This window comes from Miscanthus floridulus, chromosome 15, assembly GCF_019320115.1.
Source record: "Miscanthus floridulus cultivar M001 chromosome 15, ASM1932011v1, whole genome shotgun sequence".
NCBI classification, from domain to species: domain Eukaryota; kingdom Viridiplantae; phylum Streptophyta; class Magnoliopsida; order Poales; family Poaceae; genus Miscanthus; species Miscanthus floridulus.
The window spans coordinates 13,649,508-13,677,307 of NC_089594.1; the positions used below are offsets into that span (position 1 = coordinate 13,649,508).

General features: G+C 44.8%; 1 protein-coding gene and 1 pseudogene across 1 annotated transcript; both read right to left on the reverse strand.

Moving 5' to 3' along the window:
• The window catches only part of LOC136507033 (ABC transporter G family member 41-like), a 13,576-nt pseudogene extending 176 nt beyond the window's left edge, over window positions 1-13,400 (reverse strand).
• Window positions 13,401-16,265: 2,865 nt separating this feature from the next.
• On the reverse strand, window positions 16,266-16,802 carry LOC136507034 (uncharacterized). The gene has a single exon (XM_066501888.1). It carries the CDS (start codon window positions 16,800-16,802, stop codon window positions 16,266-16,268), a length of 537 nt encoding a protein of 178 aa, XP_066357985.1.
• Between the last annotated feature and the right edge of the window lie 10,998 nt (window positions 16,803-27,800).

Genomic DNA, 27,800 nt, shown 5'->3' on the forward strand with positions numbered 1-27,800 from the left:
AATGTAAGCCAGACATGAGGCATTGCATGGTGTAGAATAGAGATGTTAATATGGATGCCACTTGGATGTTTGGGGTGAGTGACACAATCATCATTCCAAAATATAGGAAGTAGAGCAGTGTACAGAACATGGTATATAAAAACCAGAAGAACTTTGCTGCTTCCCATGCATACCCTATCATTGGGTAAGCTATCAACGTGGACAACACTATTTGCACAAGAACATAAGGAATCTCCATAATGACCTACTTGGGAAAAACATAAAATAAAGTTAAAGTCTTCAAATATTAATTAATACTAACTCCATATCGAAACATTATTGCTACGAGCTCCAGAACTAACTAATTTATAAGCATCCTTATGTAAGTAGTTTGCACCAAGTCTATATTTACCTGTGCAAAGGAATAAGCCCAAGGAGAGTACATTCCTGCAAACCTTTCTCTATAGACGACAGATCGCTCAATGGAGATGAATGGCATCACCAATTGACAGTTGTTGATGCCAGCAAATATAGCGGTGCCATACATGCACCCCAATATATTGAATAGACCTTGCTCGTCATTTCTATCCCCAAAAAGTATTAATTAACAATAAATTAATTAAGAAAAATATAACTAAGAGATATGTGGTGTCATATTGGTCAAAGTGATGGTTTACATACATACGATTTATGTTGCCTTGCTGCCAGTATAATGCCCCGAAGGCAATGCAGGCGAAAGATATGAACACAATCCGCACCTAAGTTGTAGGAAGGGGTTCTCCAGTATGATAAACATTGCTTCCAAATGCAAGCTTTGAACTGCTCCCAAAACTTTTGTGGCATACCATGTCGGGAAATGGAGGTTGCTTGTACCCACAGGTGGTATGCTCAAGCGTCTTACGATTTCTTCTTTATCCCTTCAATCCCAAAAGCTTATTATTAGCATAGATGTTATGCAAAATTTAATTCGTAACAAATAAGAGAGAATTCATGGCATATAAGTCGGTTGCTTCACCCTGTTCGATTGATCGTTTCTATGGCTTATAAGCCAGCTGATGCTGTTTTGTTGTGAGAGAAAAACACTGTATCATGGCTGATATGATCAAGCGAATAGGGTGTTCCTTCCTAATCAAATTGCTTTTATGATCTATGAAATTTATTTTCATAAGTATTGTGGATACACAATGCCTCTAAACTTGTTTTACATATTGTATTTTGTAATGATTGTATTAAAATGTTTGTTAGTGTCATACGCATGGTTTATAACTAATTTTGATGTTTTTTCAAAGCTTACTTGTACATTGACGAGTCCCTGTAAACTTGTGCGAAATCGACTCCTAGTTGAGCTTCCAAAGATGTTGTGGTAACTTCTAGCATCCATGTTGATGGGTTGTAGTTGTCCTTTATCTTGGGTACCCCAGGTATTGCCTAGAAAGAAATAGAGGGAATACTTTCACAAGTATGTTAGCCTATGGAACACACTCTACTCGAGGATAAAATATAGGTCATTGTTGTCTTCACTAAAACTAAATGCATTTTCACGATGAGTAAATTATACCAGTGATTCTTGAACTTGGCGCCTGCAATGCCACTAGATCAATCATGAAAAGTGAGAGAGTAGTTGTTGATCGAGTAGAAGGTTTTGGACCTCAGATCAACCACTTAAAAAGCTTAGGGGGTTTGAAACCACAACTTTCAAAGTTTAGGGATATAGCTAGTTTGTGTACTTTACTCTTTCACGAAATATAGCAAGTCTATTCCATGTGTTATGTACAATGGAAATCATGGGCACTCTAGAAGTCAAAAACACATCATGTTATAATTATTGAAAATATTCAAAACAAATGGAAACCATTGTGAAGTCTATCTTGCTTGCAATGTAAGATGACTTACATTGATTTAAGTCACAATATAAACTATATGTGTATACACAAAAATTGAACTTTCTTTTAGTTACCTGGAAATATTGGATGAGCATACACGAATGGTGTCCAAGCGGCCCAGCATAGATCAATTGTCCACCCCTCTTCATCAGCATTAGCTATGTATGAATTTTACATAATAATTAGCAATATATGATATTATTTAAAAGAAACCATATCAATAAATTAGATGAAAGAACATTTTTTCTTTGGAAATAATAGGGTTAATTGTACTCTCAACATCTCAAACAATTAGACCATCAGAAGGTTGAAGAAGGTTTTGTATTGAATGTAGTTTTTTGTCCTTTAGGTAGACGATTAATATATGGATAAGTTTTAGTTTCTAGTGACTGAATTGTTTGGCGTTACATCTGAGTTCGCATGAATTTTCAGCTAGCTCCTCTAGTGCTTCATACTACTCAGGTACGGTATAACTTGAACTTTATCTTGTTCTTGGAAAACAGAACTATAGAAGGTATTCTTCCTATTATTTTGTATTTACCTCCTTTTTATCGTTGACAAATTAGAGGATGCACAAATGGTATTATTACCTCATCAAATGCCTCAAATATTTCGATGCTTGGTTGGTGAATAGTGCACACAACTGTTCGACCTGTTACTGCAACGTTCTTCACTGCACGCATGACAATAGCCGCTGCCCTTGCATCCAAGCCTGATGTTGGCTCATCCATGAATATGATTGAAGGGTTGGATACAAGCTCAACTGCAATTGTGAGACGCTTCCGTTGCTCTATAGATAGTCCATTTATCCTAGGTATTCCAACCAAAGCATCTCTTATTTTGTCCAACTCAACTATTTCAAGAACTTGATTGACAAATTCCTGCAAGGGGAAAGAATAGCAGCTACCTTGTAGTTATTTGTAATTTTGATGTACCTAAGGTACAACTATGAAGTAAAAGAACCATTTATTTATGCCATATCATCAATTATAACTCACATCTCGTGTTTTGGAGTCAATTTCTATTGGAAGACGCAACCAGGCTGAATATGCAACAGACTCACCCACTGTGATTTGTGAGGAGTGAATATCAGTTTGTTCACAGTAACCTGATATCCTAGCAAAAGTTTTTTGAACTTTAGGATAGCCTCCTACTCTTATATCTCCTTCAATAATACCACCAGTTTTCCTCCCAGCAAGAACATCAAGCAAGGTTGTTTTCCCTGCCCCAGTGACCCCCATGAGTGCTGAAAGGACTCCTGGCTGGAAGGCTCCTGTGATGTTGTGGAGTAGTTGAAGTTTTCTCTCCATGTAGCCTTGCTCCCTCATTTCCTACAACAATAAACATTTTTATTGGTCAATAAATGTTCCTAATTACTTTATGCTAGTAATTGTTTTCCTTTGTTTACTTCACTAGGAAGCACACGTGCCTGCCATGCCCATGTGATGGTCCATCAAGCATGGCTTTCTTTCACTAGCAACTATCTTGACTTTTAGAGTATGATAATTACCGCAGGTGTGTCGACATAGTAGTTCACATCCTGAAATGATATTGTAAGGGGCACAAAAGGTAACACCACCCTTCCTGCAATGTAATCGATTATCGAAAGTGAGTTCCATTTCACTAACACTCTGAACTATACTTGGTTCCACACTGTAGAATTGAGGCTAACCAGTCCTGCTAGGAGTAGAAGAATTTTCTTGTGGCTTATCTATCCCATCTTTAGTGTCCATAAATGTACACTGGTCTCTTCTATTAAATTTGGTAATCTTATCACGAGAAATAATAGCCCTAGAAGTTCCTGGAGCTAAGAATGAGGTACATGGGAGGTTAGAACAATTATGCATTGTATGTTTGAACTATTCAGCATAAGCTTTCATCAACTTTAAAATTCAAATCAAAATATATTTGAGAATTAAAAGTAGTCCAAATTTTGAATTCAAAGAAAATTTAAATAATAGTGCACTTACACTTTTTAATAGTCAAGCCAGCAGCAAAACCTATACTAAATAACAAAATAAACCCAATCAATGCTCCAATTGAAATCCAATAGAAGTAGCTAGAGTAGTTCAACCCTCTGTCCATTAATATCCTCCTTCCAAGTGTCACACCAGATACTGTGAACTATCAACATAGGAAAAAAGTTTAGTACTATCTCAGTGATGAAAAATTGCATATTACATTTTTTGTTATATATTTTGCATTGTCACAACAGGAATCCATTAAAAGGCAAAATAAATTTGATTTACAACTTTACAAATATGACTTAAAAATTAGGCCTTTAGTTCTTCGACATACACAACTTGTGTTGCCATGGACCTAGAGTTTGGCGCACATCTGTAGACTGAATTGAGATAGGCAATGATCTCTATAATTGGTTCAGATTCTATAAGCTAACCCTAGGATATCCTTGCCTATATAAACAAATTATGTGTGTATACCTTACTCCATGGTTTCAGGCTAGTTTATCCTCAATCACACACCTTAACCTAAACCCTAGCCATTGCCACCATCTCCATGGCCGGCAACCCTACTTCCACCACGTCTCCAATCTCCCCTAGTGCCACTGCAGTTGCTCTCAATAATAATAATAATGTGACTGAAGAGGCAACACTCGAGCAAGAATGCATGGCTATAGAGGAAACTCACCAATTTGACCTGATTGTGATGCCTAGGAGGAGTGCTCGAAAGCTATCAGCAACGCTGCTCTTGCTCGCGCTAAAGCTGCTAGACAGAGGCAAACGCACTACCCAGGAACACAAATTGTTGATGCCCACATGTGTGCCACCCTTGAGCACGTGGCTTGTGAGCGGGCTGGCACAATTGGTCTACCCTATGATGACAAAGAAGCCAAGTCATTATGTTCCCATCAGGACACTATGCTACTTCACAAAGCAACGACGATTGTCAATTATCATGCTCTGGCTATTATTACCCTAAACGTGTGTTCAGGACCCTTGTTCTTCATATCTTCAATCTAGCAACTAGAAACTACACCATGTGGTGTGGCCACTTCTTCATCATGCTCATGAAATTCTCCCTCTAGAGCCACATTCTCAATGACCATCCCTACTTGACCGTCCTGGATCGAGTCTGCATGGATTGTATTAACTAGTAGTGGATCTATGCCACTATCTCTAGGGACTTCTTCAAGACAGTGATGGGCATAACCACACCATACACATGTTTTCTAGCTTGCCCTTGTGTCAAATATATGGGCTAGGGGACCCGCACCACCCGTATATATGACCATCGCCAAGCTGTTGGCCCAGCAGTCGCTAAGGAGTCCCGCAAGGGTTGACACGATCGACCAACGTGGAGATCAAGGCAAGCCAAGGCAGGCGTATCTAGACGATAGCTAGGATCAATCTGTTGCATATTCCGTGTAAGAAACTAGGAATCCAATCTATTAGCCAGATCACCCTCTCTGTAACCCTACCCCCTCTACCTATATAAAGGAGGGTAGGGACCTCGGGCTCGGGATCTTCTCCCATCATTCCAATTTACTACATAGCTAGGAGCAACAACCCCTGTAATTGAGTATACAAACACAAGAGCAGTCTCACCACTAGAGTAGGGTTTAGCGCACCAGTATAAATCCTTGTGTCTCATGTGCTACCATCTAAATCCGTCTATGCGATCTTGTTTCTAGGCATTGCCGGAGCTAACTAATCTGACACCTTGAACATTAATTCATTGGTAATCAAGTCTCTCTCTCTCTCTCTCCCTATCCATCAATCTATAAACCATGGACCGAGTCCATTTAGATGTGTCCTAGTCCTTGGCCATCCCTTGCTCATATCCCTTCACCCCATGCAACTAGTCCACATCACTACATCTATAGCAAGCGTTTCTGGTTAGTGCTCCTGAACATTGCATGCCACCCCTCCAGTGTTCCACAACCCCATAGCTGGTGTCTCTTCATGAGACCAACATTCCCTTGCATCCAACTTCAACACCATGGCACTGACGTTGGCCTAGCAAAACAAGTGTTACTTTGATTAAAATGCCACCTCCCACATGGCCTTTGACGTTTGTATCCTTCCATGCTCTTCTTTTCTATGGTAGTGTCATTTTTCTTCATCTAATGTTGCCAACAATGGGTCGTCTTTGCTTCCCGTCACTTCTACTACCAACCGACTTGTTTTGTTCTTTCCTATAAATAATGTTCTTCCCTAAGGATTAAGAATCTTATAAATGTTTGCCAATTTACCACTAACAGCAATCATTCTACTAAATTTATTGAGCCCACTGGTTGCTCAATGAAAGATCTTCAAATGCAAAAACTAGTCATTAGGTGCAATATCAACAGACCATTATACCCCTAGTGTTCATCGGCCTTTGTGTCTTCACTGTGCGCCCAACCCACCAACACATCCACCTCGCTCTGGCACCGTCGTCTTAGTCATCCAAGCCATGAGGAGCTATATATATACTTGGGTGGCTTCTATTGGCTATTTGAAGGTTGTTGGAGACAAGAGAAGCTATAGATACACTCCAACCCCATATGGGAGCTTTGTGTTAATATCCAAAGCTTATAATCTTGCTTAGAGCTTGATTAGCGAGTCCTTAGGCTTTATCTTGAGACGACCTAGAGTAAGTTGGGCTTTGTGCCCTTGTAATTTTGGTGCGCTGGGACACTTGAAGTCTTTGTAACTCTATAGTGATGTTGACCCTTTGAGTTTGGTACACTTGCCCACCTCGAGCTATATTGTGTTTCTTGATGGCATGCAACCTTATCTCTTGGTGATCCAAATATCAAGGTAATATGTCTTGCTCTAGTGTCGAGGTAGAATATCATGCTTTGGCCACTCCAATCACCAAATCTACTTGGCTACACATCAGCTACTCCTTGATCTCTGCTCTCCTCTTTGTTGAGCTAAGTTGGTAATTGGTATACTATGACAACATCAGCATTGTCTACATGTCCTCCTACCCCATTCAATGTTAGCACAACAAGACTATGGAGTTTGATCTTCATTTTGTTCATGAGAGAGTTGCTCTTTGTCTGCTTGTTCATGTATTCCACGCGTTCCTACTTTATCGTAACACCCTAATATTTTTACTAAAGGGATGCCTTCTCCACAGCACCCTGATATCTTCACTAAAGCCATGGACTTAGAGTCGAGCATACATCGCTTGTGCTATCGTGGACCTAGCTAGAGTTCCATGCACACCTTTGGGAAGTGTAGACTTATTTGAGATAGGCAAGGATCTTTGTGGTTGGTTCTAATTCTTTAAGCCAGCCCTAGAATATCCTTGCATACATAAACATGCACCATGTACTCTGATAATCAATCTACTAATTCCATGTGTATACCTCGCTTGCAAGTTCTGCTAACAAGGTAGTAAACTGAAGTAAAAAACACAAATATTGTATAAGAAAATATGGCATGCTTCCAAGGAACAAGGGGAATGATTTTCTTATGGAGTGCACAATTGGTGGTACAAATTCTTTATGTCAAAGTTTACCTTTATCCATCTTGGTGCTAAGAACTCGTTTTCAGTTAAACCTATCTCAGCGTACGATAATGGTGAAAGCCAAAATCCCCATTTCAGCCAATTAGGCATGTATGCTGTAGCAATTTGACACAAAAATGTGTTAGCAGTTTGTGTTCAATAGTTGTAGGCCAATATCTTGCTTGAATTACAAATTCATGAAAACATGGGAATGTCTTACGATGAGGAATGAGGAAACCCCCAAATAGAAGGATGAGTAGAAGTGCCACTGTACCACCCACTACACCAGTCACCATTGTTTGGCAGTAAGAGGCGACACATCTAAACATCGACAACGCTCCAGTGTGGATTAGGAAGAGGATAAGAAGGTGATGTAAGAATCTACGGACACAAATGGAGTGTGTCAGAACATACAGATCTATAAATGAATCTCTTAATTTTTTTAGCAAACTTAGTAACTGAATCTTAGAAACCTAGAGCTAAATAAGGCCTAAAGAACTTATATATAATTGACCTCAACAGGGGTCACTGAAAAGTTAGTTAAAGAATCTACCCAATGCTTCTTTTGGCTAGACTAGGGGAAATGCGCATAAATATGTACACACATGAGATGCATGATAGTCACAAAAAAACATGAGATGCATGATTTTCCTCTTTATTAGAGAAGCTTATGCAGATAAAATGTTGACACACAAGCATTATTACCAAAGTTGATAACAGAAAAATTATGTGATTAAATTAGTCATAACAAAATTGTAATTCCTACCTGGATGCCTCGGGAGTATAGCCAATGAGGAAGTAAGATAGTGATGTCCAAGCTATTGACTCAACTAAAGAGATTGGAACCTTTAGGATAAAAGCCGGTACTGCATAAGCCCATGCAGGATAGAAGTAGTAGTCTCTTTGTTTGTAGAAGACTGGAAGTCTGCTAACTACCATAGAAAGCTCAGGGAATCCATTCACCATCAGCAGGATCAGTGCAAAGAATAGTGAACCCATGTAATAGTTAGCAAGAACTCTATCAACACCCATATGTGTGTTCAAAAATACCGTCCCAGTAATAGCAGCAAGTAGTGCAATCTGCGGTAATAGTGAACTATTAATTGCTAGTGGGCGCACTAAGAAAATGTAAAATCATACCTTAGTTCATGTCAACTGTAAGACATACTTTACACCATAAAAGTGTAGTTAAGTAGTTCATATAAGCACATGTAATGAAAATTCTTAACTATCAAATTGAGTAGGAAGTGTGTGTGTGTGTGTGTGTGTGTGTGTGTGTGTGTGTGTGTGTGTGTGTGTGTGTGTGTGTGTGTGTGTGTGTGTGTGTGTGTGTGTGTGTGTGTGTGTGTGTGTGTGTGTGTGTGTGTGTGTGTGTGTGTGTGTGTGTGTGTGTGTGTGTGTGTGTGTGTGTGTGTGTGTGTGTGTGTGTGTGTGTGTGTGTGTGTGTGTGTGTGTGTGTGTGTGTGTGTGTGTGTGTGTGTGTGTGTGTGTGTGTGTGTGTGTGTGTGTGTGTGTGTGTGTACATCCCATACATTTCTCCCTATAGCCAAAGCTACGAATAATATGTGTAATTTTCTTATGATCATCAATATTTAGTTCCATGTGAATCATGTGGAACTACAAAATTAGGTGATTAGTCTTTATATTTGTTTAATAATACTAAATCTGTATGTTCAACAATTGTATTTATCGACAATGTTTTCTACAAAATATCATTTCTATGTGGCTTACCTGAACAATTTTTGCTATGTAGATGAAGGCATTTCGTTTCATGAGGAGACGCTCCCTTGCGAAACATGCTTTGAGGAGTTCCCACTTGGATAACGAGTAGATACTACAGGACAAGGCATTTTTATGCCCTTTTGATTTGTCATAAGGCTTTGAAATCTCCCCAGCAAGGTTCTGGCCAATTTGAGACACTTTGAACTTGTCACAGAACTGGTCAATGGTAACAAAATTGTATGATTCTCCACCGCGGCTCCAATATTGTTGTTGATCCTTTTCCGATAAGACCTATATATAAGTATGGAAGAATAAGAATTCCTAGCTTCTAACGAAGTTAATCTGTTACCCTAATATATAGTTTAATCTATACTTGATTATTGCTTCATATGTACATTTTTTACAATTTTTCATGACAGTTCACAAACTATAGATATTACTCCTTTGTACGTTACACAAACAGTGAAACTTGAGACATATGCCCACATAAATAGTAGTTATTAAGAACACTGTGTCAACCTAAATGTCTAGTTTAGCTATTCTGCATATTGCAAAAAATGAAAGTAGATAAAGTTTGGCATGCAAGGTTGACCTTTTGCATTACTGCATAAACAGGATGATTCTGTTAGAGTTTGCAAAAGCTATAGATATTCGGATTGTTTCCTCAATGAAGACTGTCAGTATATGGCCAATCTTGTAAACCAAATGATAGAGGACGGGATTCTGGTGTTGAAGGTCAATGGTCAAGACACAACTCTCCCTTGTAGGATGTAGAGAGACAAAGATACATATTCCATATACTCTCGTTTGTTCTAGTGGGAGACATATTTTTTGTTAAATGCATTATGCCATGCCCCCAACAAGTGTTATGAACAAGCAATGCTATAGGAAATGTAATAGAAACTGCTAATTATGATGCTACTTGTTTTTACATAACCAATTTTGTATATTTACCTCTTGGAGAAAGTCAGCAAAGCCTTTCCTATCAGGGCACTTGAATCCACATGATTCAAAGAAACTCATAATGCAACTCTTAGATCCATGGTATACAATTTTTCCTTCAGCCATCAAGATAATATCATCAAAAAGCTCATACGTCTCTGGTGCTGGTTGAAGAAGTGAGACTAGTATGGTAGACTCTGAGATATGAGCCAACTGTTGGAGGCAAGAAATAATTTGAAATGTTGTGGAGCTATCCAACCCAGTTGATATTTCATCCATGAAGAGTGCTTTTGAGGGTCCTACTATCATTTCTCCTGTAAGACAGAATCTTCAGTAATGGAACAAGCATCCTCAATTGAGTCAACTAAATTTAGTTACTGACGTCGGAGCATCTCCAACAGATTACTTATCCTCCATCCCCTAAAACTGAATATAGGTTCTCTCTCATTATTAGTAATGTAGTTTTTTCTTTCCCACATCCAACAGACTACCAAAACCCGGTACCCTATATCTGCCCTGACATCTGAAACCCACGTGTCATTTATGTGTCTACTTCCAAAATCATCGTTTCCTCTCCCTTCCTTGCTCCCGAGGCCCGACGCCATTCCACTGCCCTCTAGTCTCTACCACCTCTCTTGGTTCCCCAGCTCCAGTGGCGCCGAGAATGCCAGGCACGACAACGACTGCACCGGTTGCTTCGTCTCGTGCCTTTGTTGCGAAGCAAAAGCTGCTCCTGCTCCTCGAGGTTGTCATCACGCGCTTCGAGCTCCCCCATATAACTGGATCCGCCAGCTTCGAACTCCCCTATGACTAGATATGCAAGGGAGCAGGTTGGTCGCCGGCATGGGGAAGCGGGTTTGTCACTGAGCCCCGAGCGTGGGGAAGCAGCTAGGTTGGTTGCTGGTGTCGCGCTCCGTCATGCACGGATCCACCACCCGCCCCGTGATTGAGTCTGTAGGCAACATTGGCTACCGCCAGTGCATGATTCGTGTTTGTGGCGCTCGATTGATGGGCAATGGTGAATGACTCATGTGTAGTTGTCCTCCATGGCAAAACAATGGCACCGGCTTGTCGGAAAAGTCCACGTGGCAAGAACAACGATCGATGGCTGTGGTTTTTGGTAGTTACTTAAGTGTTTTTGATATTGGGGAGAGGATAAGTAATCTAGTAGTTTTTTAGTATTGGGATGAGATAAGTAATCTATTGGAAATGCTCTCAGGATTATATAATAATATAGATAATGTTGAAATGTGATTTTGGCAAACCGACATGTTAACTTGGTACACAAGTAATAAGTCCACCAAAACAGTGTCTACTCTATGAACCACAATGAATAAGAGGGAACTTGCCACAAACGTGATATGCACATACATCAAACCTAGAACCGATATATTAGATACTGGAGGGTCTCAAAAGCATGATATCCATGTCCAGGAGGCTGGTGCTTCTCAGCATCATATGTTATTCACCAAAAAGGGCATCAAAGTCCCCTGCCCCCCCACGCGGACGTTAAATCCTACGTTTTTCATGTGAAATTGAACTAATTCTTATAAAATTTAGATATACAATTCCTGTGAACCTCCTACGTTTCTAGAGGGCGGTTAAAACTTCTATGTCCTGTTTGCAATGCATATATGGGGGATCCCTCGAACTCAAGAAGAAGAAATTCAATCCCTACATAATTGTAGTTGGGACGCCCTCAAATAATTTGAGTCGTGGAATCACCTGTGGTAAGTCTCTTCTTCTCACCGCCTGAAATACCTCTTCTCATTGCATCTCCCACCATTATGTCAGCACATATGTCAAGTCCCATAATCTGTTAATCGAGGAAGAGCTTATTCATATATACGGTGGGCCACCAACACCAAGAGCATGCATGTGTCCTCAGGCGACAATTGTACTGTAGTACGTCTATAGTAGTACCTTCATAATGTAGTCTGTTTGCATGCTCCTTTCTAAACCTTCCACAGATATCGCCTATGAAATTAAGATACAATAATGCCCGTTAGAATTGGAGTAGAATATGTGCACATGCATGCATAATTTGCTTGTTATAGTTAGACAATGAAAAAAGTTAAGTAAACTATATAAAAATGATGTGGGCACTTGCATTGGAAAAACATGCATGATATATAATTGATAAACTACTAGTGGTGGTTTACCTTCATGTAAGTGTCGACGTCAGGGTCAGGGGTAATGCCGGCCTCCTTCTCCCTTCTAATCACCTCCTTCATGATCTCTGAGAAAATAAGATACAATGGTAGTGAGAGTGAGTGGTGCTCACCAGTTAATAATTTGATCTGGAGACATTACCTGCTCTGTTGCCAACGCCCTGGAATCTTGCAGAGAAGTCGATGGTCTCTCTGACAGTCATCTCAGGGACATGAAGGTCGTATTGGTCGATGTAAGCCGCCGTCTTCTCCGGAACGAAGCCACTCAGCTCCACGCCATTGTACTCTATCTCTCCTGTCACCTTGAGACTGGTGGCGTTGAGCTTCCCTGCGAGCGCCTTGAGGAGTGTGGACTTGCCGCAGCCAGGGGGTCCCAGGAGGAGCGTCAGCCTGGACGGCTTGACGACGCCGCTGACGCCGTGGAGGATGCGCACCCTGGCCTCTTGCTGGCGGTTGAGGCCCAGCATGGTGCTCACCACCTGATGGAATCAATGGACGACGTAATGGACGCCGCAGAAGAGAGAGAAAGGAGAGAGCTGGGCCGGCCGGGCGCCGATGGAAAGAACACGTACAGAGAGGCTGGAGACGACGGCGTTCCAGAGGGTGGGGAGCGGCTTCCCGTGCACCACCTGGCACTCGGCCTCGACTTGGACGTCGCGCCAGCGCACCTCCACCGTGGGCGGGCGGACGCCGACGCGGTCCATCCTCTGCCGCTGCTTGTGGAGCAGGCGGAGGTTGTCCCGGTGGATATTGGCGATGAGGGTGTCCACCACCGTGCGCCGCTCCGCCGCACCCAGCGTGCGCACGTCCACCACCTGCCATGGCGCAGGAGCAGCCTGCAGCTGGTCCTGGTCCTTGTCCGCCGCTGCATGGAGCTGCTGCAGCGAGGTGTGGAGCCTGTCCAGGGTGGGCAGCCTCTCGACGGCCGCCCATCTCAGCTCAACCTCGTCGTCCTTCTCCTGCTCGTTGAGGGAGAAGGAGAGGGAGCGGGACAGGCTCTCCCTGAAGCTGGCCGCCGCAGCCCGCCACGACGACGGCGGCGGTAACGGTACCTGCAGCTGCTGCACTACTGATTCCTTGTCGATCTCCAGCGGCTCTTGGTTTCCATCCTCTTCCGGTGGCGACGACAGCACATGGTCTTGCTCATCGTCACGATCATCCAGCTGCTGCTGGCGCTCCTCGCCATCGCCGGCGTCTTGATGATCCATCACAATCCGCATGCGCGTGCCGCCCTCCCTCCTACTACTCGTTGTCGTCGTCCTGCACTTGTTGTTGTCTTGTCTCCCACTTATAGTATGTAGGAGTAGCAGCCATGTTGACTTGGGTTGACTCCTTTTTGTCTGTACATGGCAATGGCATCGATGTACAGGTGCAGACCTGGATGCTGCAGGGGCTCCATACTCTAACTGCCCTACATGGCAATGGCATATTGCTGACTTGCTGTACAGGTGCAGGACACAGACAGCTTACCGAATTCAGTCATCCACATACAGTGTATAGTTTGGAGCTGTCTACCGCGGATGTGATTGTTTCAGCGGCTGCGGTTGCCAACAACCGGCTGTTGAGGAGGCGGCGAAACATTTGCAGGAAATTGCAACATGGAACAAGAAGAACACACGAATTGCGAACCATCTGATGTAAACCGTTCTGTGTCTTTTTGTTTGCTATATGACATAGGATTCCTGTACAGGTGCAGGACACAGACAGCTTACGGAATTCAATCATCCACATGCAGTATATACTTTGTTGGAGCTGTCTACCTCGGATGTGGTTGTTTCAGCGGCTGCGGTTCCCAACAACCGGCTGTTGATGAATGATGATGCAGGAAATTTCAACAGGGAACAAGAACACACGAATTGCGAACCATCTCATGTAAACCGTTCTCTGCCTTTTTGTTTGCTATATAAGTGGCCCCGGTTGGCAATGCAGGCGGCTTGGATTTGCTAAAACAGCTGATACATTTGACTTGGGCTAGCACTAATATACCGCCAAATCAGTTGGAAGTAGGTGCTGATAGTGCGTTAGTTCGGCAAGCTGAAATGTTCCAGATTCTCAGCTAGACACTTCTAACCGGTGAAAGCAGGAAACTTTTCAGCGTAGAAACGTTTCTAGTTTCAAACATGAGTCGGACAAAGGCTGGTTTCGCCAAATTCATCACCTGGCGGTTTAGAAGTGATTTATCAAGTATACCAGCCAAATGGTTTCACAAAATGATTCCGATTCATTACCTGAAATGTTTTAAGGGAGAATTTGGATCCAAAACATTTCTGCAAGAATTTAGAGCCCTACCAGACGCACTCTTACATCCATGCAGATGGGGTTCCACAATGCCAAATTAGTGGGCGGTGCCCAAACCTATCTTTGAATGCATGAGTTGATATATAACTTTGGATCTTTTTGGTTATATAAGATATATATCCAAATGGACGACCCGGCCGGCACGGCATGGGCCCATTAAGGCACAACCCGATTAGAGTCGGGCTGGCACGGCCCTATTTGCTCAATGTGTCATGTCATGCCTGCCTACGGGTGTGGCTTCGGCCCAGGACCGGGTCTACACAGGCTTAGCTGTGTCGGGATGGGCTGAGGGCTCATTGATCCCACCGCGCCCCAGCCCCTACCAATGCGCCATTGTCGCCCGTGCTAGTGGAGAAGGGGGAGGGGAGGGGAGCCGATATTAGACCAGAGCATGGAGGAGAGCTTCCATTGAAGAAGGAAGGCACAGTGGAAGCACTACGGGAAACTGGTAATTTACCGAGCGTCGAATACTTTGCCGAGTGCCAAATATCGGGCACTCGGCAAAGACTCAGTTTGCCGAGTGCAGCCGTCGGCAAAATAAAACACTCGGCAAAGGCTATTTTGCCGAGTGCCTAGTACTCGGCAAAATATAGGCACTCGGCAAACCTTAATATGCCGAGTGTTAGGCCCTCGGCAAACTAGAGCACTCGGCAAATATTGTCGGAGGCATAACGGACCCAACGCCGGCAACTTTGCCGAGTGCCAGGCGTTAGGCACTCGGCAAGTAATTAAGTTTGCCGATTGCCACGGATTGGCACTCTGCAAAAAAAAATTATTTTGGCCACCAATTTTTTTTGGTAGCTCTACAACAGTACCAGGAACCACATATTCAAATTTTGCACATTTTGACTGATTTTTTCTATATTTCATTAGTTTATTCTATTTTGTTGATTTTTTTCGAAAAATACGAGTTTGAACTGCAGGTGCATCGAATATTGGATTTGAATGATTCGAAAAATGACATTCATGTTTGTGAGTGTAAGTTCAGGCCAAATCCACGAACTGACCTGAAATTTCTATCAACTTGCTCACGGGGCAACGCCACCAAATTGCGTGCGAGTTATTTTTTAATTCCATAAAATGCAAACGAAATCGAAAAAACATGAAACTTGTGGAGATGCCGTGTTATCGTATGCGTAGGCTGTGGTAAAAATTTGAGAAAGTTTCGAGCACGTTGTCACGTACCATGCTTGGTTTGTAAGCATGGTACGTGACAACATGCTCGAAACTTTCTCAAATTTTTACCACAGCCTACACATACGATAACACGGCATCTCCACAAGTTTCATGTTTTTTCGATTTCGTTTGCATTTTATGGAATTAAAAAACAACTCGCACGCAATTTGGTGGCGTCGCCCCGTGAGCAAATTGATAGAAATTTCAGGTCAGTTCCTGGATTTGGCCTGAACTTACACTCACAAACATGAATGTCATTTTTCGAATCATTCAAATCCAATATTCGATGCACCTGCAGTTCAAACTCGTATTTTCCAAAAAAAATCAACAAAATGGAATAAACTAATGAAATATAGAAAAAATCAGTCAAAATGTGCAAAATTTGAATATGTGGTTCCTGGTACTGTTGTAGGGCTACCAAAAAAATTGGTGGCCAAAATCAAAAAAAAAATTTGCCGAGTGCCAATCCGTGGCACTCGGCAAACTTAATTATTTGCCGAGTGCCTAACGCCTGGCACTCGGCAAAGTTTTTTAAATAAAAAAAGGGAATCTTCTTTGCCGAGTGCCGTAGATCTTGGCACTCGGCAAAGCTGTGGGCGGTTAAAAAAATACGTCGACCTCCCGGCCGACACACTCACACACACCACACACAGCGCCGCCGCCTTGCCTCCCCGCGCCGCCCCACCACGCTCCGCCGCCCCGCCCCGCCCCCTGCTGCCCCGGCCGTTGCCACCGCCACCCCGCGCGCCCCCGGCCCCCGACCCCGGCCACCCCGCGACCGCCACCCCACGCGCCACCGCCACCCCGCCACCGGCCACCCCGCGTGCCCCTGGCCCCTGGCCGCCAGAGGAGGAGGGAGGAGGAGCAGGCCACCGGAGGAGCCCCACCCCGCCGCTCGCCTCAACCCGCCGGAGGTGCCCCGCCCCGGCCGCGCCGCCCGCCCACGCCCGCCCGCCGGCCACCGCCACCCCACCACCAGCCACCCCGCCACCGCCACCCCGCGCGCCCCCGGCCCCTGGCCGCCAGAGGAGGAGGGAGGAGGAGCAGGCCACCGGAGGAGCCCCACCCCGCCGCTCGCCTCAACCCGCCGGAGGTGCCCCGCCCCGGCCGCGCCGCCCGCCCACGCCCGCCGGCCGGCCCGCCCCGAGGAGGAGGAGAACCTCTGCGCCATCCGCCGGCCACCGGAGATGGAGGAGGACCCCGCGCCACCCACCAACCCCGTCCACGCTGTCCGCCGTGCCCATCCCCGTTCCGAGCAGAAGGTGGGAGAAAGGGAGGAAGAGGAGAAGGGGAACAGGAGAAGAGAGGAGGCCAAGAAGAGAGGAGGAGGAGGTGCGCCGCCCCATCCCCTTGATGCCGCCCCGTCCGCGACCCTCGCCCCATCCGCGGCCTCCGACGTCCCTCCGACGTCCAGGTATGCCCTTCCCTCGCTTCATGGTGTACAATGCTGGTGAAGGAGGAGGTGTAGGTGTAGGTGTAGGTGGTGGTGGCGTGCAATGGTGGTCGTTGTGGTGGATGTGGTGGTGTGGTCATGGTCGTTGTGGTGGATGTCGTGGTGTGGTCGTGGTCGTGGTGGTGGTGGTAGTGTGGTGGTTGTGGTGGTGGTGGTGTGGTCGTGGTGGTGTGGTCGTGGTGGTGGAGGTTGTGGTGGTGGTGGTGTGGTCGTGGTCGTGGTGGTGGTGGTAGTGTGGTGGTTGTGGTGGTGGTGGTGTGGTCGTGGTGGTGGTGTGTTGGTGGTGGATTAATATATATTTGGCTATCGGCCATCATGCCGTATTTGTTCCCTTGATATGTGGTTGTCGGCCATCGTGCTGGTTTTTTCTTGCAGGTTTTGGAAACCTCCCCGTACAGGGGAGGTTCTGTCGAAATTTTCAACTTATAGTATTGTGTTTCTTCTTTTGCAGAGAAGAGCACGTCAGAGGGGACTCGGTGACCTCGATCCTCTTCGTCGGCGTTGCGGGTCTGCCTGCAAAGCATCACCTTGTCACTGCCCCGACTCGCCACTTCCCCGCTAGCCTGACTCCACCGCCACCCTAGGTATAAATAAGCCCTCCTCCCGTATCATTGTCTTAGATCGCGTAACCCAGTTAGGCGTCTCCCGTCCGAAAGAGATACGGTCGTAGGTATGCGGATCTTTGCATATCTACGACCATATCTATTTCAGATTGTCCATGTTTTTGGACAGCCCGCGGATGCGTAGATGAGTTAGTTTCCACGGCCGATACTGGATGGCGGACAGCCAAGTTGACACGGCCTCTACTCCCACCCTCTCCCAGATTCAAGCAAGGAGCACGAGCTCCTCCCTCCCTATACGACCTCGGCAGCAGAGTGCACAGCAGCAGGTGGCGGAACTCCAGGTTAGTCCTGTTTTATTTGTCGTTCATTGCTTTTACATATATCTTGCCTTTGCATTGTTGAAACATTGCGGGTGAAATATTGCAGGCCCAGGTGCAGAGGCTAGAGGCCAGGCACTCGGCCTCGCAGGCGGAGCAAGAGCGAAGGAGGGAGGCCGAGGAGAAGAGGCTACAGGACCTTTACGCGTTCATGGCGAACCTTCAGGCCACGACGGGTATAGCCGTGCCACCTTCGCTCCTCGCTCCAGTGGTTCGTACTCCTGATCCTAGTCCGGTGAGTATGGTTGTTTATTGCTTTAGCTTGTGCGACCCTCCTGCAGAAACTCATGAATTCGCTTTTCCTTTGCGCAGCCACCGTCTGTGGGTTCGAACCCGACTCCTCAAGGACACCACTCGACGCATCCAAGTGAACCTGGCCCTTCTCCATAGTCCGGGTGGCTAGCTGGCCCTCCTCCACAGCCCGGGGGGGCAGGTGGCCCTTCTTCACACTCCGGGTGGCAAGGGTGACAGTAGGTACCTTGGATTGGTCTCTTTTCTTATGTTTCATGGACTTAGACTTGTGTTGGATCCTGTGATGGATATTGTGATGGTTGTGTTGGATGTGGATATTGTGATGGATGTGGATGTGATATACATTGTGATCTATATCGTGTATGTGATGGATATTGCTATGGACGAGGCATTTATGTGATATATATTGTGATTCTGGGCATGTGATGGTTGTGAATATGTGATTTGTTTGTCTGTAAAGATGGGAAGCAAAAAACAAAAAAAAGAATAATTCCCAGCTTTGCCAAGTGTAACACTCGGCAAAGGTGCCTTTGCCAAGTGCCATGACAACAGCACTCGGCAAAACTGGGCAAAACTGTGCAAAACCGACTCAGGTCCCAGATTTGTCGAGTGCTATGGTCATGGCACTCGGCAAAACTGGGCACTTTGCCGAGTGCCTGGTCCAAAGCACTCAGCAAAATTGGGCACTTTGCTGAGTGCCGACGCTGTGGCACTCGGCAAAGAATTTTTTGGGAAAAAATAAAAAAAATATTTTGTCGAGTGCCCGACACGTCACCACTCGGCAAAGGGGACGTCAGACGAGCGGTCTCCGTTAGGTCAACTTTTCTTTGCCGAGTGCTGGCGTGGCACTCGGCAAAGGCTTTGCCGAGTGCCCGATATATTGCACTCGGCAAAGAACCCTTTGCCGACAAAAGCTATGCCGGCGGGTCTTTGCTGAGTGTAACACTTGGCAAACTCTTTGCCGAGTGCAAACTTGGGTTTGCCGAGCGTTTAGGGCACTCAGCAAATAACCCGTGCCCAGTAGTGAAGGGAAAGCACAGTGTTTGAGAGGGAACACGGTGCGGCGTGCGAACGGATGTCTATTGGGTGAGATGGAAATTGGAGATAGTCGGTTAGGGTTTTGGTGTGTTCACATATATATATGAGAGGTGGAGGTGGCTGTGATGAACCTTGGTGGGCCTCCTACTAATTGTGTGGAGCCTAGCTAGAGTGACGTGACAAGGTAGTGACCCAGGCACGGCCTGTACATCAGGCTGAACTAGCATGGGCACAACTGCCATTAGGTTGTGCAGTGCTTAGGCTAGGCCAAAATGCGAGGTCATGGACCAGGCCAAAACACGAGGCATAGACCTTGGACTCTTGACAATCTATATGCACGTGATTGGACGATCTTATGGCGACAATCTATGTAGGCATGGCATGCAAATGTGGGACTCTGGTCGTGCCAACCAGATTGGAATGGCAACTCAGACCTATCGGACCAAAGAGGTTGTTTGGTTATTCTAACTTATTTAGTGCATCTCCGGGAGTTTTATAAAACAACTCCCTTTTCAATATTTTAGCAAAAAAAAGTGTCATCTAATAGTAGTTTGGTAAAAAGAGCTCCTTAAAAATAAAAAGCTACCAAATATCCTCTCAAACTTGTAAGTTTCCGCAGTCGAGAAAAACTCCATATCCGCTCCCCATCCGATGTTTTTCTCGGGAGAACGGAGTAAATTGGACGCATGCGTAAATTAAGAAAATAAAGAATTTCAGATGACAAAGCAGTAAGAGATAAAGAAACTATTAAAAAAGATTTGGTTAGTTAAAAATAGTTTGAGGTTCCCAATGCAAAATTGTTTAGAAAGCTATTATAGGAGACTGTTGAAGGACAAAATTTAAGATTGTTATTTCTTCTGTTAACTTGGTAGATCTATTAATTTTGTAAGTAAATTATACCAAACTCTTAGAGATGCTCTTAGTGATTTGAAATGTGCAATATGTTCTAAAAATTCCAATGCTTAATAACCTCATCGTAGAAATAACACATGGACTACTTTAAAATTAAATATTTCTAAATATATGACACTTAGACTTGTGCATATCATTAAAATTAACATTTATGCTACATAAGTTAGTAATTGAAATTCAAATAAATTAGCAATGGGCAGACATATTTCCTAGTTTATGTACAAAAGGAAACAACTAGAGCAATTCAGGAATAAAACCAGCACATCTCTATCTCGCTAAGGGCATCTCCGCCAATATAGGCTAGCTAGTCTACAATAATATAAGCTAGCTCTAAGCTGGCAAACCTAGAGAAGCAACAACAAGCATATTGTGTTGTGTGAGAAAGGGGCATCTTGAAACATGCAAGACTGCCTATTGGCTCTGTGCTAGTCTCTTTGTTTTTTTTTACTGTTCGGCGAGTAAAAAATTGATTCAGCTAGCCCTAAGGTCAGTCCGAACCAATAATTCTTACAACTAGTTTCTATAGAAGAAACTTCACCTATAGAAACTAAAGCTCTATTTTATTGGTAATGCTCTTCTCAGGACGTCCGTTCGTCCAGACGCTCATGTTCGTGGGACACGATGTAGGCCCAAAACTATCCCCTCCTATCCGCTCATCCAACTCTCCAGACACCGCAGTTTCTCAAAAAAACACTGCAGCGGAGCTCGGCCAGCGCACAGCTCGCAGCGCTCCAGCCTCACAGTGTTCCACTCGGGGCAGTTCGCGGTGACCTGCCGAGGCGGAGGCCGACCGCGTACTTCTCGTGCTCTGCCTGCCCAGCTCGCCACGGCCGGGGGTGGAGCTCGCCCACATGCATCTCACGGCAGCCCTTCGGAGCCCGCCCGCGCACATCTCGCTCAGGCTGGGCACTTTATAGCCGAAAATCAAAAACCAAACTGAACCGAGCCAAACCGAACCGAAATATCAGTTTTTCGGTTTTTAGTTTTGTAACACCCCAGTGTTAAGCATACATTTGGCACGTGCATTTCATGAGCACAATCATCATCCAAGCATTCATGAGCATGAGCATATGAAGTTTCATTTCATTCACCTTCTCTTTATCACATGTGATGTGAATAATATACATGTATATGCTTGTGATCATGTGTGACCAATGTGAGAAATAGTTGTGAGGTCAAAAAACACCTTAGACACATCTAGGATGGTAAATGGAACAATGTTTGTATTCATGACATGGGCTAAATTGTGCTTCTAAGTCCTAGTTTACTCTAAACTTCCATTTTCATGTTACTACACTTTGACCAAAGTTGAACAATAGCATAGAGTGTTTGCATGGCAGTGTACCCTTAACAAAAGTTGTAGTTCTTGACATGGGTAACAAACTTTGTTTTAGGGCCATGAGCTAATTCAGTGCCTAACACAATAAAAACAGCTCCAAAGTAGCAATGTAATGTTGTTTCTAGACTTAGAAATTTTTGCTAAGTCCAAAAAGCTGTTTACAATTTCAAGTGACCAACTTTGGGGCATTGTAACTTGAAAACCATGGCGACTTAGAGGAAGCTTTCTAAAGCAAAGTTGGAGAGTACATGTAGCTCTACATTTCTTATTAAGGGGTTTTCACCAACTCGAGCTCGTTTGGGAGTTACATGTGCTTGAAGTTGCTCCGTCAGTCGGCCATCGCCGGCCTGAAACCGAGCAGCAACAGCGTAGCAGTGGCCGACCGGCGCTAGGCCACGCGCGCCACGTGCTGGCCATACGCCGACGTTGGCCCGGTCGGTCATGCCAGCAGGGGGAGAAAAGGGAGGCGAAGCCGCTGCGCTCGCTCATTCTCACTCTCTTGCTCTGCTATCTCCCTCTCACTAGCTCACCGAGCAGAGCCATGCTCGCCATCAACGCTGCACACCTCCACCGTGCTCGCACGCCACAGCCGCAACACTGCCGTCAAATCCATCATGCCCATAGCTCCGCCACCATCTCCTCTACCTCCCTGACCCGCCAGTGCCACCATCTGAGCCGAGGTAAAGCCACATGTGCATCACCGTCGCCGCCATGGCCACGGAGCGCTGCCGAGCTCCGAGCTCGTCATGGCCAGCCTTATACACTGCTCCTCCTACCTTTTTCTCCATTGGTTTGTCGTCACCATAGGTCGTAGATGCTCACTCCATAGCTGGTTTAACCGCTGTTGCTGCTGTCGCGCAGGAACACGCGACCGCACCGCGCGCGCCCGCCATGGCCGCAAGCTCAAGCTTGCCGCGGCCAGCCCTCGCTAGATCCCGTCCTTCCCCTCCTGTGTTCATTTCTGAGCCGCCATGAACCCTAGCACCTTCTCCTATGACGGAGACCCATCACCCACCATCGTCATGTCAGAACGGTAAGCACCGCCGCGTGTGTTGTGCGTGGCCATGCCGCCATGCACGTGGGCGGAGCTCACCGACATGCCATAGTAGCTCGATCTGCACCATAGAGCTCCGTTAGGGTTAGTAGAAGCTATAGTCATGCTTACCTAACCGTGCCATCGCCGGAGACGGCGAGTCCGCTGCCACGCATCATCATCGAGCTGCCATGCTCATCGACGAGGTCGCTCTGGTGAACTGCCAAGCTAACCATGGGTACCATCCGACGCGGGGTGTCGTGGGGAGCGCGATGGTGAAGACCTCGTCGCCGGTGACCTCACCGATGGTGAGTTCTTGCCGGTCAAAGTCCACGCTCTACACTGGTCTCGCTGACGGGTGGGACCCATTGACCGCGGGGCCCAGTTGTCAGTCAGAGTTGAAATGATTTTATTGATTTATTTTCACAGATTTGAATGCAAACTTCAAAATTGATATCTTGAGCTAGGGTTGTCTAATTTGGTTGAACCAAATTTTGTTGGATTCATCTTGTAGTGTAGTATTTGATAAAAATATGAAATCTACTGTTTGGGATATTTTTCTGGAGGAATTAAATTGAGCTAGATAAGCGCTTTAAAATTTGTTTCCATCTTGTAAAATGCATATCTTGAGCTAGGGAAATGAAAAAATTGTGATTCAAATTTTTCTAGTCTTGTGTTGACATGCTCTAGCTAGAAAAAAAAATGCTAAACTTACAATAGGCATAATTGGAATATGGTTTTTTCTATTTAATCTTAATTAATTGCTAGTTTGTAGTGAAAATAAATGGGGTAAAAAATACATAACATATGATCATGCAATTTTTACATAGTGTTCTTATGCTAGGATGACAGTAAGAAAATATGAAATTTGTTGTTTGGCACTTATCACTAGGCTAAACTCATTTTTGCTAAAATAAGCCTAGGCAACTTGTCATTTTTGCAGAAGTGGCTATACATATCCAAATGGCATGATATTTGTATAGTAGACTATGGGGGTGATATGTAGGCTATTGTAATGTTCTCATAATTTATTGAGAATTGTAAATATTTGTTCTTTAAATCACCTTATTATATAAGGAAATTAATAAATGAATATAAATAAATTAGTTGGGCTTAACCATGATGTTTTTTGTGGTGCTTGTGATGTATATGATCTGTTGGGATGAGTAGTTGTGATTAGAAGTAATTAGTTATAGGTAGCTAGATAATTATTACCTTATAATTCAACTAGATGGTTGCATGAGTAGTTCCTGTTGAGGTAACAATTTCATGATGATAATGACCTTTTATGTGGAACTTGATAATAACAAGGTTGTAGATAACTTGCTTATCTACCTTGTATTAAATTTTCATAGTTGTAGGCTTAATGGTTTGAGAGTTTTAGCTAATTGAAGTTGCGTCAGTTTTGCTTATTCTCTGGATGGATCTATATAGCATAAGAAAGTTGTAGACAATTTCATAAGCTTTCCAGAAAGTCTTGTGCAATATTTGTTGGATATATAAAACTCTAGTTATAGCCAAAACAAGTACATGTTGTCTGCAGTCCAGAAAATGACTAAGTCAAGTTGTAGTTGTTGCCTTGTGTGATGCTGGTGTAGATGCTTAGGCTAATTAAGATTAGTTGTTAGTTGTAGGTTCTAAGCCTCTCATAGATGATGAACAACTATATCTTAGGTTGCTAGAACTTGATGAGTGTATGTTCTTATACTAGAGAAGAGATATGCACCTACTCAGTAAAAGAAAAATTATCTTGTTATCACTTTAATACATTGTTGTTAAGGACACTTATGAGTATGTATTTTATCATATCATATCATCCATGTCATTATCTATGCATCCATGAGATCTTATTTTATACTCATATATATAGAATCGCCCAAAGGAGTAACCCTACTGGAATTCAAAGAAGCGGAGGACAATCAAGAGACACCCCAACTTGCAGCTCCCGAAGCAGAGGAGCCAGCCACTGACGAACTTCTAGAGTGCCCTGACCACCGACCCACTTCTTTCCTAAAAGGTAAGCCCTGGAGCATTATAAGAATCCTATGTTTTATAAAATATCACTTAAGTCCTTTATGTTTAATGCATTAGGTTATAAGAGTTGATTTAGAAACACTTGATGCATAGAACCACCTTGTCCAGATATCTATACCTTTAACCCTGTGTAGGTCTAGGATCGAACATATGCTTAGCAATACTTAGACCGGTAGAAGTCGGGTGATTTTCTGTCACCTACGAGATATAGGTGAATACCAGAGCACAGTTGGCTATATTTGCTATCGTGGAAAAGAACCATGGGATAATATAACTGGAGGTCGGACAGAGTCTATGTGTAGGTTGACTCATGTGATTCCGTCTGTGCCAATAAAGGACCGCATCGTTGGAGGCCCTCTTGTCATTTTGAACTCATGCCTCTCACTTAGCTGGCCGGATAACTCGTTCCGACCGTGAAGCCGAGTAGCTCAACTCAGGTCGGGCCTCATTCTGTCAAAGTGTGCACACTGGAGGTAGTAAGGATGCGCGGGGAGCCGGTGTGAGGCTAAGGGTAGGTTAGAGTCCTAATCGACCTGGCATCCAGTAGTGTCCCTGAGGGTGCGGTGCTGATCGAACCCACGAATTAGACCTGAGTTGTACCAAAGGTGACCTAAGGTGACCGTTGATCTGGTCTGCCTGGGTTTGTGTTAGGAATAAATTCCCAGCTGGTTGAAATTGATTCGAATCGTCGTCTCTCCCGGATAGTGAGAACTTGATAGAGCTTCCTTCCTCGTAGTAATTGATGGAATGTGATGGTTAAACGGAATATGAAAATGCTACACCAGATATGGTTACTATTGTGATGACTTAATTGTACACAACATGTTTGGCACAGGTTAGTTACTAATCTAGAGATGAATAGCTATAATTAACTTGATGACCGAATTATAAAATGTATAGTTGAATTAGTCGCTTTTTATGCAAAATGTTGTCAAGCTAGCTCCACTTATAAAGCCTTGCATGATCCTTGGAGTCACTTTATTTTTGGTTTATGACGGGTAAGTCTAGCTGAGTACCTTCTTATACTCAGGGTTTATTACCCATTTGTTGCAGATAATACCGTGTATCCTAGCTAGTTAAAGAATTGCTTCTGTCCCTTTGTGGACGAGGAGTAGGCCTGGGCAAGGCGCTTCTACTTATATATCTTATCTGTGATGCTTTTGTGGGTGGTGATCACGAACTGGCTTGTATTAAACAATAGTGTGAGATATTGGTTTTAAAACTACTTTGCTTCTGCTACTACTACTACTTTATTTGGAACTTGGGTTCTAATAACTGTAATCGCAATCTAATGTATGTGGGTGATGAATCAAGACCCTTTGTGGTACTCGACGGACTACCGGGTTTATATGGGCTCAAGTATGATAGTGTGACCGCTTGTGGGCTGCCATTGTACTTGTGCTCTTATAAATTGGACGGTTCTGTTACAAATTTCGGTTTCTGTTTTATCATCTAGAAAGCTCGGTTATCGGCTTTGACTTCGATTTCCTCGTCCAACCCAACCGAGAACCCGAACAACCGAGGGAGAGCACGGAGTGAGCACATCAGTGTTTCTTTCCTCGTCTTTGTAGTCCCAACAAGCAATGGTCCAGCACAACACGTCCACCCCCACTCACCTAGGCAGCCTACCCCTTCGGCCCTTCCCCTCCATAGAACCAGTCCCCTTGCTCACCTCACCTCTATCCCTTCCCATCCTGAAATCCTCTGAGGAAGATGACTTTCCTTTTCATTCCTGCTGGTGCGCGGCATCCTGGCAGACAAGGTGGCGCTGACGCTTGGCGGCGGGGCGACATGGGCATGCAGACGCGGCGTGGCTCGGCAACACGGTCTCATGGGCACGTGGCATGATAGAGACAGGTAGGCACGGCAAGCAGTCGGTGCAAGCTTATGTGGCTATGGGCATGCGAGCGATGCGGGGACGAGGCAGGGCCGTAGCTCATAGGGCAGTCAGCACTCGTCTAGTTGCAGGCGAGACTGACACTGCCGAGCGTGCGGCATCCCGGATCTGTGTGTTTGCATCTGCGTGTTTCTTCCTTTCCGTTTCCCAACCTTCTTCTTTGTCTGTGATGCTTCAGTTTGTTCGGTGAAACCCAAAACCGAACCCGAACAAACCGACACCGAACTCGTCGGTTGTTGGTCTGATGAATAACTGATCGGGTGTTGATTTCCATGAACCAAAGTTTTCTACAACCGAACAAACCAAACCATTCTGTCGGTTTAAACTGATTGCCTAGGCTAACATCTCACACTCCGTCTGCCCAGTTCATCATGGCCAGAGTGGACCTCGCCCACACGTAGCTCGCGACGGTCAAGATGGAACACACCCACACATAGCTTGCAGTTGAGCTTACCGCACACATAGCTCGCACTCCACCTGCACCGTGTAGAGACCCGCTACAGGCTTCTCCACCAGACTTGCCGTGGCCTCCTCCCTGGAGCGGTGATCTCCACGCCACCGATGAGCTCTACACCGATGAACTCCACACGCCGACGAGCTTCCATTCTCTCAAGCAGCAAGGAGATGTTGCACTCAAACTGCATGTTGTAATTGTCTATTTCAAGTGCTTCAAATGTTTCATAGGTATGTTGCAGGTGTTTTATATCAATGTTGCAAAAGTAGATCGGGATGTTGCACATATTGCAATGGTGTTTCAAGTGTATGTTCCAAATATTTCATCTGTTTTTAGACGTATTGCAAGTATTTTATCTAGATGTTACATATACATGCATGTTGCAAGCGTGTGTTTCAAGTGTTTCAGGAGTTTCATAAGTATGTTGCAAGTGTTTCATCTAGATGTTGCATATGTTTTGCAATGGCTACACACGTGTTTTCCTGGTGTTTTAGAGCGTATGTTGCAAGTGTTTCAACTATTTTGAACGTATCTTGCAAATATTTGAACTAGATGCTACAAAGTAGATCTGGTATTGCACATGTTGCAATGGGACCAGCTACCTATCACATCTGCCTACTACAGCTACTAGGCCCACGTGCATGCATGTGGGAGTGGAAGGGACATGAGCGACAGGCGTGGGAAATGAAGCGGGCATAGATTAAGATGCGACCCCCACATGGGTGAGCAGGAGTAGGAAACGCAGCAGCACGGGCCTCCATGTGAAGCAGGAGCAGGCGTGTTGGTAGGCACAGCAGCATGCACACGTGCGGGCACG